Source organism: Lactuca serriola, chromosome 7 (genome assembly GCF_051521515.1).
Source record: "Lactuca serriola cultivar US96UC23 chromosome 7, Lser_US96UC23_V15, whole genome shotgun sequence".
NCBI lineage: Eukaryota > Viridiplantae > Streptophyta > Magnoliopsida > Asterales > Asteraceae > Lactuca > Lactuca serriola.
In genome coordinates this window covers 44522754-44542452 of record NC_136414.1, presented here as the reverse complement: position 1 = coordinate 44542452, position 19699 = coordinate 44522754, and the positions used below count along the sequence as shown (strand labels likewise).

The 19699-nt window shown below is 34.2% G+C and overlaps 2 protein-coding genes across 6 annotated transcripts; both read left to right on the top strand.

Moving 5' to 3' along the window:
* The first annotated feature begins 8537 nt into the window (after positions 1-8537).
* Positions 8538-13956, top strand: PRP39-2 (Tetratricopeptide repeat (TPR)-like superfamily protein). Of its 3 annotated transcripts, none has more exons than XM_079010001.1 (12): positions 8538-8663; positions 9831-9928; positions 10068-10297; positions 10509-10676; positions 10776-11133; positions 11235-11378; positions 11743-11898; positions 11986-12102; positions 12241-12321; positions 12445-12585; positions 12698-13507; positions 13635-13956. In XM_079010001.1, the coding sequence occupies exons 1-12, from the start codon at positions 8600-8602 to the stop codon at positions 13815-13817; spliced, it is 2550 nt and encodes an 849-aa protein (XP_078866127.1). In that variant the 5' UTR covers positions 8538-8599; the 3' UTR covers positions 13818-13956. The 3 variants fall into 3 exon arrangements, with proteins under 3 accessions (XP_078866127.1, XP_078866126.1, XP_078866128.1); XM_079010000.1 differs by having other exon boundaries at positions 8544-8663; positions 9828-9928; XM_079010002.1 differs by lacking the exons at positions 8538-8663; positions 9831-9928 and having other exon boundaries at positions 10081-10144; positions 10210-10297.
* A 1798-nt stretch (positions 13957-15754) lies between these two features.
* Positions 15755-19254, top strand: LOC145061379 (uncharacterized). 3 transcript variants are annotated; one of them, XM_079008828.1, is made up of 7 exons: positions 15755-15859; positions 16776-17019; positions 17294-17379; positions 17707-17809; positions 17897-18382; positions 18457-18794; positions 18900-19254. In XM_079008828.1, the coding sequence occupies exons 2-7, from the start codon at positions 16851-16853 to the stop codon at positions 19056-19058; spliced, it is 1341 nt and encodes a 446-aa protein (XP_078864954.1). In that variant the 5' UTR covers positions 15755-15859; positions 16776-16850; the 3' UTR covers positions 19059-19254. The 3 variants fall into 3 exon arrangements, with proteins under 3 accessions (XP_078864954.1, XP_078864952.1, XP_078864953.1); XM_079008826.1 differs by having other exon boundaries at positions 17291-17379; XM_079008827.1 differs by lacking the exon at positions 15755-15859 and adding an exon at positions 15879-16033 and having other exon boundaries at positions 17291-17379.
* Positions 19255-19699: the final 445 nt, after the last annotated feature.

Here is a 19699-nt window from a genome sequence, read left to right as displayed (position 1 = left end):
CAAGGATTTAGATTTTCGTTTGATAATGAAACAGGTTCTATTAATGCTTTCTTTAATGGTGTATTCTGTTTTGAAGCATTGCCTTGTAATGGAATATATGAAATCGTGATGGTTGTAGACAACTTAGGAAATGATCTATTGCATATCGATTCTTCCAATAGCTTGGACAAGGCATGCTTGTGGCATTGTCGTCTTGGACATGTCAACAAGAAACACATAGGCCAACTCCAAAAGGATGGAGTATTAGAGTCATTCGACCTTAGGGACGATGACGTGTGTGAATCTTGTTTGCTTGGAAAGATGACCAAGTCACCCTTCACTGGTACTTGTGAAAGGGGTGATGGTTTATTGGATCTCATACATACTGATGTATGTGGGCCCTTTAGATCCACCACAAGGGATGCTTTCCGCTTCTATGTGACTTTCACCGATGATTATAGTAGATATGGATATATCTACTTAATCAAGCACAAGTCAGAGACCTTTGAAAAGTTCAAAGAGTTTAAGCAGGAAGTGGAGAATCAGATGGGTAGGAATATTAAGATGCGCCGATCCGATGGAGGTGGTGAGTATCTTAGTTTTGAATTCCACGATTACCTCAAGGAATGCAAAATTGTTTCGCAATTAACGCCACCTAGGACAACACAGTTGAATGGTGTTGTTGAGAGGCGTAATCGAACCTTGTTGGACATGGTTCGTTCCATGATGAGTCGTGCTTCATTACCTATCTCATTCTGGGGGTATGACTTAGAGACTGCCGCCCATATCCTTAACCTAGTCCCTACAAAGAAGATTGCCAAAACACCTCACGAGATGTGGACATGGAAAGCTCCGTCGTTGGAACATATTAAGGTTTGGGGTTGCAAGATTTTCCTAAGACGAGAGACTCACGACAATCTCGAACCTTGTAGTGAGTGGTGTATTTTCATCGGCTATCCACAGAAGCCCTTTGGATATCTCTTCTATAGACTGAGTGGAAATGTTGTCTTCGTTGCGAGGAGAGGGGTTTTCCAAGAGCGAGAACTCATAAGCCAAGAGGATAGTGGGAGGCAAATTGAACTTGAAGAGCTTCAAGAGTCAAGCGATGAAGGAACCTCTAACACTGGTGCTCAACCTGAGGAGGAAACTCCCGTTGAACTGATTGACGAGTCCTTACCTCTTAGACGTTCCAGTAGACTTTGATATGTAATGTAATGGTTGTTTACTTTGCTCATATATACTATGTATTACCAATGTACAATTTTACTTTTGAACAAATGTAAACTTTGATATGTAATGTAATGGTTGTTTACTTTGCTTACTATGTGCATTGGATTTGATACTCAACATGGAGTCCGCCCCGGAAATGTTTCCGCCTTCGGTTTTCGGGGTGTGACAGAGGGTTTGGGCCATGTTGTGACCCATGCCATAGCAAGGGTAAAATGGTCATTTTACCCATAGGAGAATCCCTATTCTGATTTAGTATTTTATTACCCTTGATAGCCGGGAAGCAGCCGGAGTAGCAGTCAGGGATTTCTCATTCAGGAGTTTAGCCGTCAGCATCACGAGGTGAGTTTCCTTCCAGTAGGAATGGGTCTACGGCCACAATGCCGACCCGTTTAGTTAGCAGTCAGTTCCGGACTTCGGTCCGATGCAGTAGTTCAGGGTGCTTGATGTCTTTGTGATTCAAGCATGTTTATGTGTTATGTGTTCCGGACTTCGGTCCGATGTAGTATGCAATATATGTGTTTATGCTATGCTATGTTTAGTCAGTTCCGGACTTTGGTCCGATGCAGGGGACAAGGTCCCAGTCAGTTCCGGACTTCGGTCCGATGCAGTTAGTTCCGGACTTCGGTCCGATGCAGGGGACAAGGTCCCAGTTAGTTCCGGACTTCGGTCCGATGCAGTTTCCGGAATTCGGTCCAATGCAGTGGGCAAGGCCCAATATGTGCTTATATGTTATTGCATGGTATGGGGTAGTTTGGGGGAGCTCACTAAGCTTCGTGCTTACAGTTTCAGTTTTGGTTTCAGGTACTTCCGCAAGTAAAGGGAAGAGCTCGGGATGATGGCATCGCACACACTACAACTTCAGTTTTTGTCCTGGGAGTTGATTTAGCTTTTCATAGTTATGATTTGATACAGTTTTGATACAGTTTTCTCGTGATACTTTGTTATGGTTTTGAGATATTGACGTATGGGTTTTTAATTTATGATATTGATATAATGATTTTAGTAATGGTTAAAAAAAATTTTGGGTCGTATTTTGGGTCGTTACAAGCACCAACGCCTACTCGAAAATCTAGTTTACAACAAAATGTGAATAGTGGAAGCACTACTCGCGGTGTGGGGTCTCTTGAGGGCCATGGAACGAAGCCATGAAAGTCTGCATCCCCTCTATTCGACTTTCAACCTCCACCACCCTCTGCTCGAGGGTCGCATGTCTCTCCTGATACTTCGGGGTCTCTGCTCGAGCAATAGCGAGATCCTCATGGAGGTTGTCAATGATACTACACGTCCGGGGGTAGTCCCTCTCTAGTCGTTGAAATCATGAGGCAGTGACCTTTATGGTGGCACCTACATCCATAATCTGACTGGTGGATACCCTGGCCTACTCCCCAATGCGAGTGATCTGCTGGACCATGACAGGGAGAGCCCTATCGGCTGGACCTCCATAATTGAGGTTGTAAAAACCTTGCTCCATGCCATACAGGGGAACGCTGGCACTGCTGTCTGCTCCATCTCTCTAAATCCTCCGCCCAACAGGGCGTGGGTCCATTGTATCCATGTCAGTGTGCAGGATCGTGGGCGACATATGGTGGATCAATAACCTCAGGCTCCATGTCGGAGTCTTCCTCCTTGTCAGTGTCATCCTCCGGATCCTCTTCAGGATCCTCTTCAGGTTCTTCCTCGACCATCTCTTTGGGATCCTCCTCGATCCAGCTGCCATTTCCCTTGTTGGGAAAATAAGGGTCTCCGGGTATATGAAATCTTGCCAAGACGTCTGTGCAAGAATAGGGATATATATAAAAAATATATATATAAAAAGTTTAAATGTATGGCTCTGAAATACTCCTATAGTATTTTAAACTTGATGTTTGATTCTCAAATTTCTCGGTATATAGGGTTTGTAAGTTTTAGATTTGTTGTTCATCATGACTATTCCCAAACACATGTTAGTCATATCTCGCATAAATATAGTTGATCAGGCTATATTTATCCCATATATGATTACATAACTATCTAGGCATAATCATAGTGTTTAACTTATCTTTTTTTTTTTTATTTTTTATTTTTATTTTTTACTTTTGTAATGTTCCGGTTATGACACTATCCTATAATGTATGCATGTACTTATATTTTTACAAAAATATCATTTTATTTTAAAAGTATATTTATATGGAAAATTTTAGTCAGAGAGTTTTAGTTCCATAGTCTTTATAGTTGTATATCTTATATGGTTTGATATACTTAGTTCACTATAAACAATGGTTTGATACCAATCTATCACGCCCCCAAACCAGGATGGCGGAAACGTCCGGGGGTGGATGATTTTCATGTACAATATCATAACAAAGGAATAATAGTGATCACAACAAACGCAACCATCATAAATATAATTGAAAATGTTAGACTATTGTATGAATTACATGTTTTCAAAATCAATTACAGTATGATGATAAAAATGAGTTTTGTCTGACGCCTTAGCATCCCATCCTCAAAGTTGGTAGTTACTTGTTTTAGTTATTACCTGAGAATACAAGTAGTTTTGAAAGAGTGTCAACAATTAAGTTGGTGAATTCATAAGAGTTTGTATGAGTAAAATCTATCATTTTTCCTTGTAAAATGATAGAGTGTGCTTCCAAAAAATCTAATATTTTCTTTTAAAATGAGTTGTAGTCTTAGAAACCTTAAGAATGATATGTATAAGTATTTCTGTACTTAAAATAGTAATATGTAGTTTTAATCTATATAAAACCATTTGAATGTATGTTTCCAGAAATGCAAGTTGTATTGTACTAGAAAATAGTATAATGTAGTTTTATTGTTATATAAAACTGATTAAATGTAAGTTAGCCCCGTAAACCAAATGTATTTTTAATACCCTTGTAAGTTATTATAACCATGCTAGCGACTAGTTGGCTTGTTACGACATTCTTCAGGCGTCAAAATGTTAGACATTTGTCACCCCACACCTGCCGATCTAACTATAGCTAACAATTTAGGTGCGGGATTTTCAGTCTCGTATAGATATATACACAAGTATCACGCTCTCTTACGGGAGATTCTGGTTATAATACAAGACTTTTGTAGGTACTCTAGTAAGTACGTGAAGACCGTGGCTCAAAAAATTGTATTAACGGTTTACATATAGTGTAATGAAAACCCTTTTGTATGTGTAAGTATTATCTTTTCGTAGCAGTTAAATAGTGTAAAATAATTATGCCTTTAAATAATTATTTGTATTGTATTTCAAAATGGTAAAATAGTGTAAATGACCCATAAATTATACCTATTATAGTTTATTAATGAATGTTTCGTTGTAATGAAAACCTTTGTATTTTTAGCAAAACTTTTCATGTAAAAGCTCATAAGCTTGGTAGTAACGTCATAACATGTATTTAGCATTTTTACAAAAAGGTAAGAAAAACATATTTAACGATTTGTATATTAACACAAGTTCTCTTGTGTTTAACTTGTATTCTCCCCCTAAAACATGAAAATCTCAAAAATATGGGGTAAGAACTCACCTTGAGTGTGCTTGTGGTTGGATAAATTGGTGATGGTGAAGATCTTCAAGCTTAGAACACTTGAGGGTGGTTGTATCATATGAGTTTTTAACACATAGTAATGTGTGTGAATGAGATGAACTATTATGAAAGTGTGTGAAAACACTAGATTAACAAGGAACTTACAACAATTCCTAAGAATCAGTCTTGAAGAAAAAGCCTCCTGGAAATGTTTGAACCCGTTTCTTGAGAGAAAAATGAAGGAATTTGAAAATGGAAAATGAGGGTTGGAGGAGTTATCAGCCAATTTATAGAGGGGGAAGGAGGGTGGGGTGATGTGATGTTTGCATTGATTTGTGTAATATATCTTATTGGGAAAAGATCCACCAATCACGTTCAAGCACCACCGAATTCACTTGGTGAATTCGGTCCAAGACCTAACCGAGAACACCTTTAAGCCACCGAAATCACATGGTGATTTCGGTCCAAGTACCACCGAAATCACATGGTGATTTGGGTCCAGTGCCACCGAAAACTCAAGGTTTTTGGTCCTAAACCGAGAACCCTAAAAGCAAGGTATAATTCATGATTTAAGTCCTAACTATTTGACTTTCGTTGGCTTGTTTGACTTTTGCTAACCCAGAATAGTCGGTTGTCACATAAATGGTCCCTATGATACTGAAATAATGAACAAGCCCTCCTATTATTTTAAGACAAAAGTTCATAAATGGTCCCTATGGTTTCACAAAATTTTAAGTTCCGTCCCTACCTTTAAAAAACCTCACAGATGATCCCTGTGGTTTCAAAACTTTTGATGGATGGTCCTTATGCCTAACTCCGTCAGCTTTCCACCGTTAATTAAGGGGCATTTTCGTCATTTCAATACCCCATTGACCATTTATGAGGTTTTCTCTTATTTTAAAAAATGAAATTTAATATGTAAGGGGTCTCTCTCTCTCTCTCTCTCTCTCTCTCTCTCTCTTGTCAAGAAAACCCCCACCATTATCCTTTAATAAGTCTGCAACCCAAAGGAAAACACATAAATACAAAAGAATAATTGTTTGACTTTGAGTTCCAACGGAGTTGCTTCTTAACTTTCTAATTCACTTCCATAGTTCTTGCAAATGGTACCTTTAAACCATCATCCTTAACTCCTTATTTTTGTTTAATTTGTTAAACAAGATTAACCCACAAATTCATATTTGTGCACAATTTTAGTGGCATCCATATACCTCCTCCGTTTCCGACAGCCACCCCAACCTTACTGCTTCCGACTTCTAACCCAATTAGAACCACCACCACCAAAAACAAAATCAAAGCCACACCACTACCACCATATCTTCTGATATACCTTGCTTCACCGTTGATTAAGGGAATAATGAGGGATTTCGAATAAGGGAAGAACACCACCACCACTGCCATATATCACCACGATTCCAATCAACCACTATGTTAAGGTTAATAGAATCTAGGTTGCTCTTTAACTACACACACGAACAATTGATTTTCTTGGTTTGTTTTTAGAATGGAAAATCATTTCTGAATATGAAAAAAGCTTATGGGTTTTAGAAATCGAATTCATCTGTGTATTTTCATATCATTTCTAGGTTTAGGGGTTAATGAAATCAAAGAAGTAGATGATGTCACTGAATCAAATCGAAGCTTAAACCATCCCACAACTCGATTGGGTCACTAGAATTGGAGCTTAAATGAGAGTTTAATCAAGAAGACAACGTGTATATGTGTGTGTTGTGTTCTTGGTTCACCGAAATCCCTGCACCAAAAATGAAGGGGAAGACATTCTGACAAAGGGTTTTCACGAAGAGCAACATCTAAAGCTTGTAGATAGTCTTGTGGAAGTGGGATTCAATCGTTGTGTTCTTTACTCAAGTATTTTCTTAATTCTTTGTCGTTGAGTTTCGATACAATCTTGATGTTTACCCTAAAAATCTTGGATTTTTCTTGATTGTCTTCACAATTTGGCGGAATTGAATGATTACCCATTGGAATTGGGATGTTAATGAAGAGTTCAAGCCTGTCTTTTTGAAACTCGTTTGGGCTAAAAAGCTTTCTCCGACTATTGTAACTAGGATTGGCACCTGATAAAATGGTGGGGTTTTGTTCGACGAGTTTTTGTTTGATCAATCGGGCAATATCCTTTGAAGGTTTTGGGGATATGTCGACATCATAGTGGTAGATTAGCTATGAAGGGTTGAATTTTACAGGGAAATGATTGGCTAAAAGTGAGATAATTGTTTATTCTGAGCCACCGAAACCCGACCTTCTTGACACCATTAATGGAGGTTATGGTAGTGTTGAAGCCCTAACAGGTCTCAGTTCGTCTTTCTTTTGCTCCCATTGATGAGTTAATTGTTCTTGGAATCACCTCTAGAGTTGTTTTGATTACAAATATTAAGAACATTATTGTCGCATTTGATTAAGTTTCAGATTTTTCATAACAAATTCTTCAAGAAATATTATTAAGTGATCAAGATATGTCGTTATGATGGAGAAAGAAAATTGGTAATTAAAATACGACAAATGGGTTTTTGTCTTAGAGATTAGAAGGCAACTAGGAATAGGAGTAGGAAATGCTGTTATGAGAGAGAGAGAGACCCCTTACATATTAAATTTCATTTTTCGTGACGAAAATGCCCCTCATTTAACGGTAGAAAGCTGATGGAGTTAAACATAAGGACCAAATATCAAAAGTTTTGAAGCCACAAGGACCATCCGTGAGATTTTTTTTCTAGTTAGGGACGAAACTTTATATTTTATGAAACCACATGGACCATTTATGAAATTTTGTCTTATTTATCAAGTGTTAGTTAAAGGCTAAAAGCTAATGGAGTTAGCCATAAGGATAATTTGTTAAAAGTTTTGAAACTATAAAGACCATCTGTGAGGTTTTTTAAACTTAATGGCTAAACTTTAGATCTCTGAATACCACATGACCATTTATGAAGTTTTGTCTAAAAATAAATATTTATCTAAAAAAAAATCAAATGATCTAATAGATATTTGAGTAATTTACACGAATGATCCCTATGGTTTGGGGCAATTTACGCGCTTGTCTATATATATTTTTTTGTAACTTAGAAGATCCCTATTGTTTGTTTTTGTTATACGTTTGATCCCTACTGTTTGTTTTTGTTACTCGATTGGTTCATGTCTTACCTAAAAAAACTATTATTTTAAATAGGAAAAATAGTGGGGTAGATAAAATAAGATATGCTTATTTAAATAAATTAAAAAATTAATAGTAAAATAGTACAGTGACCAAACGTTTAAAAAAAAAAAGAAAAAAAGTAAGACTTTCCGATATAAGTTAAAAATAAGTCAGGAACAAATCCTCCTTAATAAATGAAAATAAGTTTGCCACATGTCATTCTCTAATGCATTATGCCAAATGTTATTTTGTCATAATTTTGAGATATTTATTTTTCATTTGTCATTTATTCTATTTTTTATTTTTTAATATATCATTAATTTAGTTTCTATGAATAAAAGATATCATAATAACTATATTAATTTCAAATTTTAAATTTCAAACTTCAATTTCAATTTTAAATAAATTATAGTTTAATTCGTATTTAACATATTGTTATAACTAACATGTTTATTAGACGGATCTGACAACTTAACACATAAATTTAATTTATTTTTTTGCATGTTTTTTTTTCTTATAAGTTTTACTTATTTCAAATTTTATATATTTAACATTTTATTTTAATGAACCCATATAATATACGGTTTCACTAATTTACTAATTTACTCAACAATAGTAAAAAATATGTCCATCAAGGCATTAATGATAAAATGGGGTTGTGAGTTTTGACAAAGAAGTCATTCCTCGTCGTATACCCTTCCGGCCACCGTAAAATCTCACTCAAATGGACTTGCAGGTATTGGCCGACGCTGCCGATGGTCTTTCCGCCATGGAAACTGTGCCTGAAGGTGAGTTCTGCGCTTCTTGTAGAATAATTTGAATTTGTATACAATTTGAATATATTTTTCATTTCATATATATATAAGGATTTATATACAATTTGAATTTGTACATTTTTTGAGTATCCGTAAAGTATCTTTCTATCGAGAAGGTATTGTTCGTTAATGCCTTCAAACGATTCAAACCCCTACCCCTGATACAGTAGCAATGGGCGCTGACAATCTGTGTTTAGTGACTATAAACACCGTTAGGGTTGTTTAGCTGATGTTGAATCTTTATCAATTTGTATTTTGTGATACGTCTATTCTAAAACCAAGAAGAATTAGATGCATTTCACACACTCACATTCGCAATTTGAGTTTGTTACGACTTCCGATTTACATTTATAGGGTCGTTTGGATGTTTTCTTTTTCAGAGTGAGTTCTTCAAAGTTGATTGAAGACGGTTATAGTAAATACATTTATGTCAATCATCAGTTTTCTTATAGAAATATTTTTCTCCAAATCTGACCCCAAGGAATAAGAAAACCAGCATCACAATTCTCAATCAGTTTTTGTCAAGCAATTACAAATGAATAGGATTATTTTTTTACCTTATGCAATTAGAAAATAAGAATCTGCATAAGCTTTTGTCAAAAACACAAAACTGATTATTGCAACTTCTATCTCAATGTCCCTTTTTTTGTGGTTTATATGATCCAAACATTGAAGATCTAAAACATAGCTACCCATCTAATGTTCTAGGGCTACATGCAAGGAATACCAACATACTTTCAGTTATTTGTATTCTATAGCATCTTAATTATATTTCTTTCTATTACAACACTGTACCTCCAAATTATTTTTCTTATGGCATTGTACTTTGAAATTTTTACCCAATAATAGCATTTTACTTTCAAGTTATTATTATTTTTTCTATTTTAAGCCATTATACCTTGAAAAATCTACCAAGTTAGGATGACATTGCTATAAATGTTAGATGCTATAAAATAACAGAAATTAATGAAAGTGGGATGTTATAATCAACAAATCAATGAATACAGATTGCAAGCATCCTTTCTTTGTGCAAATAACATTTTCTGAATCCTTTTCATCAGAATTATAATTCAAGCTGCCCTATTTATGGATTGAATTATAATGTGTAGTTTGACTGTAATTGCCTTAATTGTTCAGCAGTTGGTTCTCCTGAAGAAGATTATGAAATTGCTGATAGTGACTCATTGGACTTTGATTCTTGGACTTCACTCATTTCAGAGATTGAGAAAACCAACTCGGTAAGCTCCTTATTTTGTCTATTGTGCATAGCCAATGTTTATCATTTAACTTTAAGCTTTCTTTATGGTTCATAGTTAATTTTATTCATTTATATGAATGTCTGCTATTTCCTGAAATTAGTCTTTGGAATTACTTCAGGACAACATAAAAGCAATATCATCAGTGTATGAGTCATTCCTCTCTCAGTTCCCATTGTGTCATGAATATTGGAAGAGGTATGCAGATCACATGACAAGGCTTTCTACAATGGAAAAAGCTGTTAAAATCTTTGAATGTGCAGTGGAATCTGCAACATATTCTGTTGGATTGTGGGTTGATTATTGTAGCTTCAGTATGCTTGCTTTTGAAGATCCACATGATGTTCGTCGGTAAATTCTAAACTCAAAATCATTTTAAAAAAAATAAATAAATAATTGGCCAAAAATTTGATGCTGCATTTTTCGATAATGATAATGCAACTGTTAGGTAGTGTAATAGTGTTTGATATAATGGAATCAGGGAAGGAATGGAATGGTGATTTCAGTTATCACAAAGTTTAAAAAAACATTTAATTTGATTTTTTGTTCTTTTGCTTCACAGAATATTTGAAAGAGGGCTCTCCTTTGTTGGAAAAGATTTCTTATCTCATAAATTATGGGATGTGTACATCAGATTTGAGTTATCTCAACAGCAATGGACTTTCCTTGCTCACATTCTTATTCGTGCTCTAAAATTCCCAACAAAGAGTTTACACAAATATTATGACAAGTAAGTTTGCATTATCAACCACTTCATCATAACTATGTAAAGGGTATTTCTGGAAAACAACCCTTTTTCTAAACTTGTGTTTGTTTTTCTATCTTTCAGTTTTAAAGAATTTGCTGCTTTTGTAGAAGAGGACATGTCATGCTCAAAAAGTCGCAACCTTGAACCCTACACAGATGATTCAACCATAGAATTCGCCACATCAGATGATAAAATCTTGAATACCATTAAAAAGCTGCAACATTCCTCGATTGTTGAGCAAAGGTCTAAAGCCCTAAATAAACTACTCACCATTGGTGAGGGGTATTATCGTAAATCATGCAAATTGCACGAAGAAATAGATTACTTTGAGAATTACATGGAGAGGGACTTTTTTCATGTGGAACCACTTGAAGATGAAGAGCTGGAAAATTGGCATAATTATTTGGATTTCATTGAGAAGCAAGAGGATTTTGATTGGGTATGGTAGAAAAATAGAAATAGAATAATATGAAAGGTGGATACATGAGTTTTATAAAATATAAGATGAAGTATTTAAAAGGAAATATCTACTTAATACAGGCTGTGAAGGTGTATGAAAGATGCTTAATCCCATGTGCTAATTACCCTGAATTCTGGATGCGATATGTGGAGTTTATGGAATCCAAAGGGGGAAGAGAAATAGCAAAGTTTGCTTTAGAAAGATCCACACGTGTATTTCTAAAGGTGTGTTTTTTAATTTATGTCTCTTTAATTCTTTAATTTCTTTGATATTTCACATTTGACATGTTTCCAAACTTGTTTACAATGTATAATAGTCTGTTCCAAATAGTTTTATAAAATATAATTGTAATTTTTTTCTACAAGTTTCCACAATTTATTCGTAAATATGCATTTATAAAACAAACAATAGCTTCCAAAAATATCAATAAGGGGCAATTTTGTCATTTGTCATTGTTTACATTCCAAAATCCAATTCCTTTGGCAGATTTACAAACCAAACAGAAATATAACATCAGATGCAAACTAAGTTTAATTTTATAAGGATTAGAAATCTTTTCACATTTCTTGTATATATTTTGTCATACAGGATGTATCAGAGGTGCATATTTTCAATGCAAGATATAGAGAGAAAATAGGAGATATTGAAGGAGCTCGTGCTGCATTTCAGCTTTGTGATACTTCTGAATCTGATTCATCTTTCATTGAAACCGCAATAAAAGAGGCTAATATGGAGAAACGTCTGGTAAACACAATCAATCATCAATCATGACTACTATTTTATTTGCATTTGTAATAACAAAACTGACTGTTTATACTTTATAATAAAAAGGGAAATTTGGATACAGCTTTGGACATTTATAAAAAAGCACTCAAAATTGCAGCAGAAAAGGAGAAGATGCATATTATCCCTATTCTCTATATTCACTTTTTCCGTCTCAAATACCTGGTATGCATTGCCTTTCCAACACTTATATAAATTTATTTATAACTGATTATTGTCATTTCAAGAAATAAATGCTCCATGAAGTATTGTTATATCAGTTTAAAAAGATTTTTGATTATCATATTTATTGCTTGTTTGTAGATCACTAGTAGTGCAGATGCTGCAATGAACTTACTAATAGCAGGTGTCCAACAAGTACCTCATTCCAGATTACTTCTAGAAGTATGTTTCTGTCTCTCTTCTTAAAAAAAAAAATTAAAATGACAGTAGCTTCAATGTACCAAGGCGGGTACCCGGTTGACTCAGTGCAAGTTTTTTTTTTTTTTTTTTATTTTTATTTTATAGGAATTAATTAATTTTGCAATGACACACGAAGGATCAAGACATTTGAAGAAAATGGACCGAATTATGGCGACTACCATAACTTGTGAATCAGAAAGTTTAAGTTCCAAAGATCGTGAGGATTTGTCAAATTTGTATTTGAAGGTTAAAAATCTTTTACTCCAAATCACATTATTATTAAATTATATCAATATCTCATGTCATTCATTATACAAATAAGAAGTTAACCATATTTATGTGTTTGCTAATTATACAGTTTGTCGATCACTGTGGGACCACAAATGACATAAAAAAAGCATGGAATCGTCACATAAAATCTTTCCCTCGCCTAATACGAAGACCTACCTCTTCACACAAACAACCAAGAGAAACACAACCTTCTGTGGCTCATAGTATTGACCATTTTGCCCCTACTTCACCTGATAAGAACCCCACAAATCAAGAACATGGAGTTATATCTGAACCAAAAACAAATGAGCTACAAATATCACAAAAATCAGATCAAAACACAACCAATGAAGCTGAAATGCTTGAGAAAGCGGTTTCTTCCGAGAAGGAACCAAATCCCACCGCCCTCAAGGATTCTCCGCCGCCTGCAACCGCCAGTCAAAACTCCTCTCCAGTCACCGGAACCACCAACAACCACCACGAAACCGAAAAAAGTTCCTCACATCAACAAAATATTGAAAACCCTAACCCTACAAAAGCAAACAAGGGAACTGAACCGGTTGAGCCTGAGCCACATGCTCAACCGGTTCAACCGATGGTTCAGTATCCTGTGGAGAGTACTGAACCACCGGGGCTTGGTGGTCAGAACACACAAGCTTACAATCAAATGTGGCAATATCAATACCAGCAGAATCATAATCAGCAACAATGGCTGCAAATGCAACAGTCTTATGTAATGCCGCCAGAGCCGCAGCGGCTGCCGCCACAACAACAAGCTTATGTTCAGCAGCAGTATCAGTTGTATCAACAGCAGGAACAATACCAACAGTATTGGTATCAGATGTATCAACAACAACAACAGCAACAAGGATATATTAATATGCAACAATATCAACAGGTGTGTGTATCTCTTAAATCTTAATTAATTAAAACTTCAAAAATAAAACTATTTATACAATAATGTTTCACGTTTTGGCTTTTGCTATAATAAACAAATCAATGAAATTATATTGCTATTTATGCAGGGTCAAGTTCAAGGGATGATGCCACCAAATACGGGATATGATCAATACACACAACAGGTGGGTCCACGTGTACCAATAAACATCGCGTCTCCAACTAATCCCCATCAATCTTCCCATGGGGCCTCGTTACACCCTGCAAAATCTGCACGTTCTTCGTCTTTGGAGAGAACTCTCCATACTTGATCTCTAGCATTTTACGTTTATGGTTTTGTTTGTAATTTTGAGGTAAATGAATCATGTTGTTATAAACCCTTCAAAATATATCCAGAAATCTAATATGTGAGTTAATCCCACATTTTAGAGGGTGTTATTAGTTTTGAAATTTTTTGGAATTCAAAATTTGGAGGGAAACATAATTACCAAGGGTTTTCAGAAATTGGAGGGAAACATAATTGCCAAAGTTTTTGTAGAAATTGGAGGGAAACATAATTTGCAAGGCGTTTTTTCCCTCTAAAAGAGGGTTTTGGTTCTTTAAAATTGAAACTTCAGTGTTAAAATTTTGCATTGAAATATTGCATTCAATCCTTGTTTAAAAAAATATAAACTAAAAACTATCTTTTTTTTTTTTTTTTTTAAATTATGAATCATACACCGAAATATATATATATATATATGATGATGTAAATTTCCATCCACTAATTTGTTTTGATTAATTTTGATTTTATAAAAAAGCGTATTTTTTGATAAATAAATGTTTGAAGTTTGAACTAACTTTAGTGTTGCCAACGAGACTTTTAGTCAACTTGTGGTCAGTATTGGGAGAGTAGAGTGAACGCGCTGAAAGGAGATGGTGGATAAGTACCGCCGTCATGTATACGTGTAATCATTTTACTGGTCGATAAGTTATATGTTTGCATTTTCATTTTGTCAACCCCTTATGGTTTGATCAATTGTCACCTAGACCCATTTAACTTATTTCGATCGTTGTAAACCAAACCAATCATTTTATTTGTTTAAGTACACGAAATATTAAAGTATATCCTTTTAGCTAGGACAATGATGCAAATACACAATTAGTTCATACAATTACACGTACATTAGTTAAAGAATATTCACTTTAAATAAGTTGTTATTTATATCATGGAGCTTAAACTTAAATAAACTGTTATTTATATCATGGAGCTTAAACTTAAATAAATAAATTGTTTATGTTTAGATGAAAAGTACTTTTATTTTGATATTTTACATTTGTTTCTTCAACAAGATTGTATGTATGTTGTAGAGCATGTATCTACACAATTATTTAGTGCATAGCACCTCATGTTTTTTTTTATGTTAATTTTTTTTTCTCTTCAACTAATTTTAACTCTCATCCAAAAAGCAAGTCCCAAGTCTAATTCATTTTCGTTATATTAGTCCTTCTCTTATATCTATTATGTCCCCAATATCTTATACATCCCGATTACCTCAATTATATTAAAATATACTTAAAGGCCTACCTTATTTTAACACAATCAAAGTTTCAAGTGCATTCTTACATATAATACAAGATTTATATCAACTATAGATCAAACATAATCATCCAAGTTAATTATTAAATTCGAAGGATCATAATTTTAACATAGGTATTTTTAGCAAAATAAACTTTGGGATACTTGGAAGGATAAAGAGTTAGAATAAACAAAATTGATATAATAGTCTAATTCCATTGTTTAACTTACTTATGCCACGTTAAATGCTTATTTTTCTTAATTTTGTGGTTGCTATTTTTAGTTGAGGTATTGTAATGATAAACAAATCTTTTATATAGATTTACTATTATAACATAAATATATAGACAGATACCCATAACAAATATTATTTAAGGTAAACATTGTATCTATATATATATATATATATATATATATATATATATATATATATATATATGTATCAAATCAAGTTTCAAACATCACCTATAGTTTGATATGGTACTTGAAGAATAAAAATGATAAATAATTTAAATAAAGTTTTTAATATCTAGGTTATTTCAATTTTTCATAGTTATATTCAAAACTAGTTCTGTTGCAACATATCCCTCGACTATAATGTTAGATAACTTATTATTAATAACAATCATACAAATGATATTTAGTAAAGGGACTAAGCATTCAACCTTCACAAAGTATAAGGGTCTTGAGAATAAAGAGAGAGCGACTGCATAAAAGCGCGTCAATCACAGAGAAAGGGAGAGAGAGAGAAAAAAGAAAGAAGAGGACTTGGGTTTGGGGGTTTGATATACAAAGGTAATCAAGAACGCATAATCTTTACTGTACATGAATAATCAGTTTCTGATTATTTGATCTTTGATCACTACGGATATGATTGTTAATTGAATTATATATGCATAAATCTATACATATATGTATGTTTTTCAACTTCATGACTCAACTGCATCGACCAGCTTCGTCTTGATTAAGGTTTGTTGTATTTTCTTTATTCTTTTCTGGAATTAGTATTCCGGTTATGAAGAATTCGCTTACGATCATCGTCTTTTTCATCAGTCTCGTCTGTGTTGACTTTGATTTTAATGTCGTTTAGTTGAAATTGGAGTTGGATTATCGTTATTCGTAGTTGACTCGTTTGAATTTATGAACACGGGATCATGAAGGTGAAGCGCGAAACGCGACAAACAGTCGCTAATGTCTTGTAGTAGTTTTCAGCTAGTTTGTTCGAAACTTTTCCGTTTCGAATTTTTTATATATTCAATTTGATTGCTTGTGGGACTTTGTTTATTGACTTTACTTAAAACTGAAATTAGGGTTTGTGATTGATTTTATGGAATCTATAGCACTAGATCATGAGCGTGAAGGTTGATTCCACACACACACACACACACACACACGTTGATCTCACTTTAATTTTTTCTTTTCTGATTTATCTATAAGTGAAAGTGATGTATGGAGATAGTCTGATCCAAAAACGTGTTTCTTCGAAATAGTTTGTGTTTGTCTGGATCTTTTGATGCATAAAGATCATGGTTGAATTAGAAATATTTTTCAAAGAAACATATTTGATTCTTTGTAAGATTGTTGAATTATTAATATGTTATCTGAAGAAAACTTCTAATTTTTATGGCTGTTTTACATGATTGCTATTGAACAAACTAATTAAACTATGATATCTTAATGTACTACCTCTTTTTCTTTTGGTTAATTGCAGACATTTGAAGGTATTCTGTTTGGCCACTGATGTTTTTGAGTCAATATTGTGATACACATCATAAGTACAGAACAAATGCCATCACTACAGATGAAGATGAAGTCAACCATGGGGTGTTTGAGAGAAAAGAATGGCCTCCATGTATGTCAAAAATCCAGCAAGATTTCCAAGAACTCTTCATCACATATCAGGAGTTTCCAACAAGAAGCTCAACTTGAGACTTGTATTTCTAACAAACACGATGGTAATAACCTAATTTAGCAGTTACACTAGATTTTTAAGGGTTAAATGCAAGAAACAACAACATACTTCCATTGATTTGTTTATTATAGCATCCTACTTTCATTTCTCATTAAAACACCATAGTTTGAAAAATCCACCCAATTGTTGTTTTTTTTTTCTTGTGATCTGATTTTCTTGAGTAGCTAAACATGCTAAGTTTATGTTAATTCTACTCTTGAAAACATCGTTCTTTTTGATGATCTTGTTTTCTTTGATCTCATTTTGTTTTTCAGCAGATTCTTTCTGCAGTGAAGCAACTATGCAGGAAATTAGAAGCGATGAAACTAACTGTTGTGAACATCTAGAAGAAGAAAGTATTCAGGTTCCAAAATTATCTCCAAACTGTGTTACATAGGCTGCATCTGCTACACTGGACTGGACAAGCTTTCTATTTTTGATAATTGGGACGAAAGGGCATTCTTGTCTTTTCTACAAAGGAAATATCGAGTTCATGTCTCCCCTTTTTGGGTTGGACAAAACTTGCAATTTTTTTGTCCCATTGACATGAGTTCTGCCTTGTTATGTACAAAGATCCATGTCTCTTCTGTTTTTTTATCATAATTCTTCAAGATTCCCATTTGAGTTTCTCTTACTTCAAAAAGCCTTGCAGCTACCAACATTTAGTTATGACAGTTGTAACTGATTGCAGGATCATACACAAGCTAACTCCTCTTCAGCCATAGAAACTATCTTTTCACCTAACCCAGAGTCCAATGACAATGAGAGTGAAGCAACTGCATCCAATAATGGAGGTAAGAAATAAAATCACACTTTGAAAAATCTACCCAGTTATAGCAATATCATCATCCATAAAAGTGTTGTTTCTTGTGTCCATATAGGGAGTGAAAAAGACATTGAAGTGGCATCATCAGGAGATGAAGATAGAAATTCATGTGAATATCAAAGTTGTAATGTCTCAGATTTCTTCATCTCAGACATGTCTGTTTCTAGTCCACCCATTGAAAGGAGCTCTTCATCATATGGCATTACAGAAGCTACATGTTTGCCTGATTATGGATGTGATGAATCAAACATATTTTTCGATGATGATTACATGATACTTCCTTTTCTTGAAGACAGCATTGACACTTGCAACAAGGAGGAGGATGACAGCAGAAACAGTTTAGAACCTGTCATGGTTTCAGAAGAATCAAGCTTATACTTAGCAATTCATCAGCTGAGATCATGCAATCAGGAGATTGAAGTTAATAATTATCCTGAATGGGATCCTGCTGAATGTTTGGATCCACAAATGTTTGTTAAAAATCTGCCTGACCTTTCAGAAGATGAAAGAAAAACTGTCACATTAGCACTTGATTTAGATGGTATGGAAACATTTTGGCAATAATTTCTTTATTATGTTTCATTAACAATAATTTGTTGATTTTGGAATATGCAGAAACACTGGTGCACTCTTCATTGGAACACTGTGATGATGCAGACTTCACATTTTCAGTATATTTTGATCTCAAAGAACATACTGTTTATGTAAAGCAGAGGCCTTACCTTAGAGAATTCTTGGAGAGAGTATCAGAAATGTTCCAAATTGTGGTGTTCACAGCAAGTCAGAGCATTTATGCAAAACAACTTCTTGACATATTGGATCCAGATGGAAAAATCATCTCTCATAGGGCGTATAGAGACTCATGTATTTTCACAGATGGAATTTACACCAAGGATTTAACAGTTTTAGGTGTTGATCTTGCCAAAGTTGCCATAATTGACAACTGCCCACAGGTAATGTTTGTAATTTAATCTTTTTTTCTTTCCATTCCATGATGGAATGGAATTGTGAATTTAACGTTTATCTATAACACCGATTCCATTATTTGGTGGTTTTAGGTTTTCCAGATGCAAGTGAATAACGGGATTCCAATAAAGAGTTGGTTTAATGATCCATCAGATTGTGCATTAATTACACTTCTGCCCTTCCTAGAGACACTAGCAGATGCTGAAGATGTTCGTCCAATAATTGCCAAGAGATTCGGTAACAAGGAATAAGTGCCCACCCCACCCCTTGTTTCTCATAATATTTCACGTAACACCTCTTTCCATTTTCCAAAAAAAAAAAATTAGATGCTTAATATAATTATCCATACAATAAAACATTGTTGGCACATTGTCACCCATGATGTTTTGTCTAATTTCTGTTTTCCAGTGTACAGTTATAGAATCTATTAAAAGTGTGATTTTACTACCTTCATTGTTCTTTACACTTAATTTTTTTTTTTTTTATTATCTATTACTAGTTAACAAAAAACATTGAATACTTGCTTAATTTTAACATAATAATAATCGTATACTTAATAGATGCACAATTTAGTACGTGTTATCAGGAAGACTGATGGTGGAGGTGAGAACTTAGAAGAACATAATCGTGCACCGTGCGTTAGATTACCATTTTACCCTTATGTGCAGGTCATATGAAGATCTTTAATGGGTTCATAGTCAAATGCCATTCCTATAGGTATTTTTCATTACTTAATCATTATTAAGTAAGTTACAGCTTTTTGTCCCTAAATCACTGTTTCTTAACCTAACCCTTTTATCCTTGTAAAATGACCATTTTGCCCTCCCCACAAATCTTCTTCGAACCAAACTTTTGTGAAACCCTAGATTGTTTGAAGTACTGATGTTCTTGA

Excerpts from the sequence above, each read along its gene's own strand:
- LOC145061379 (XM_079008826.1), top strand. The coding sequence starts at position 16,851 with ATGCCATCACTACAGATGAAGATGAAGTCAACCATGGGGTGTTTGAGA. Across the intron at positions 17,020-17,290 it reads TATTTCTAACAAACACGATG|CAGATTCTTTCTGCAGTGAA; the intron begins GTAATAACCTAA and ends TTTGTTTTTCAG. Across the intron at positions 18,383-18,456 it reads ATTAGCACTTGATTTAGATG|AAACACTGGTGCACTCTTCA; the intron begins GTATGGAAACAT and ends TGGAATATGCAG.
- PRP39-2 (XM_079010000.1), top strand. The coding sequence starts at position 8,600 with ATGGACTTGCAGGTATTGGCCGACGCTGCCGATGGTCTTTCCGCCATG. Across the intron at positions 9,929-10,067 it reads AGATTGAGAAAACCAACTCG|GACAACATAAAAGCAATATC; the intron begins GTAAGCTCCTTA and ends GAATTACTTCAG. Across the intron at positions 12,103-12,240 it reads TTTTCCGTCTCAAATACCTG|ATCACTAGTAGTGCAGATGC; the intron begins GTATGCATTGCC and ends GCTTGTTTGTAG.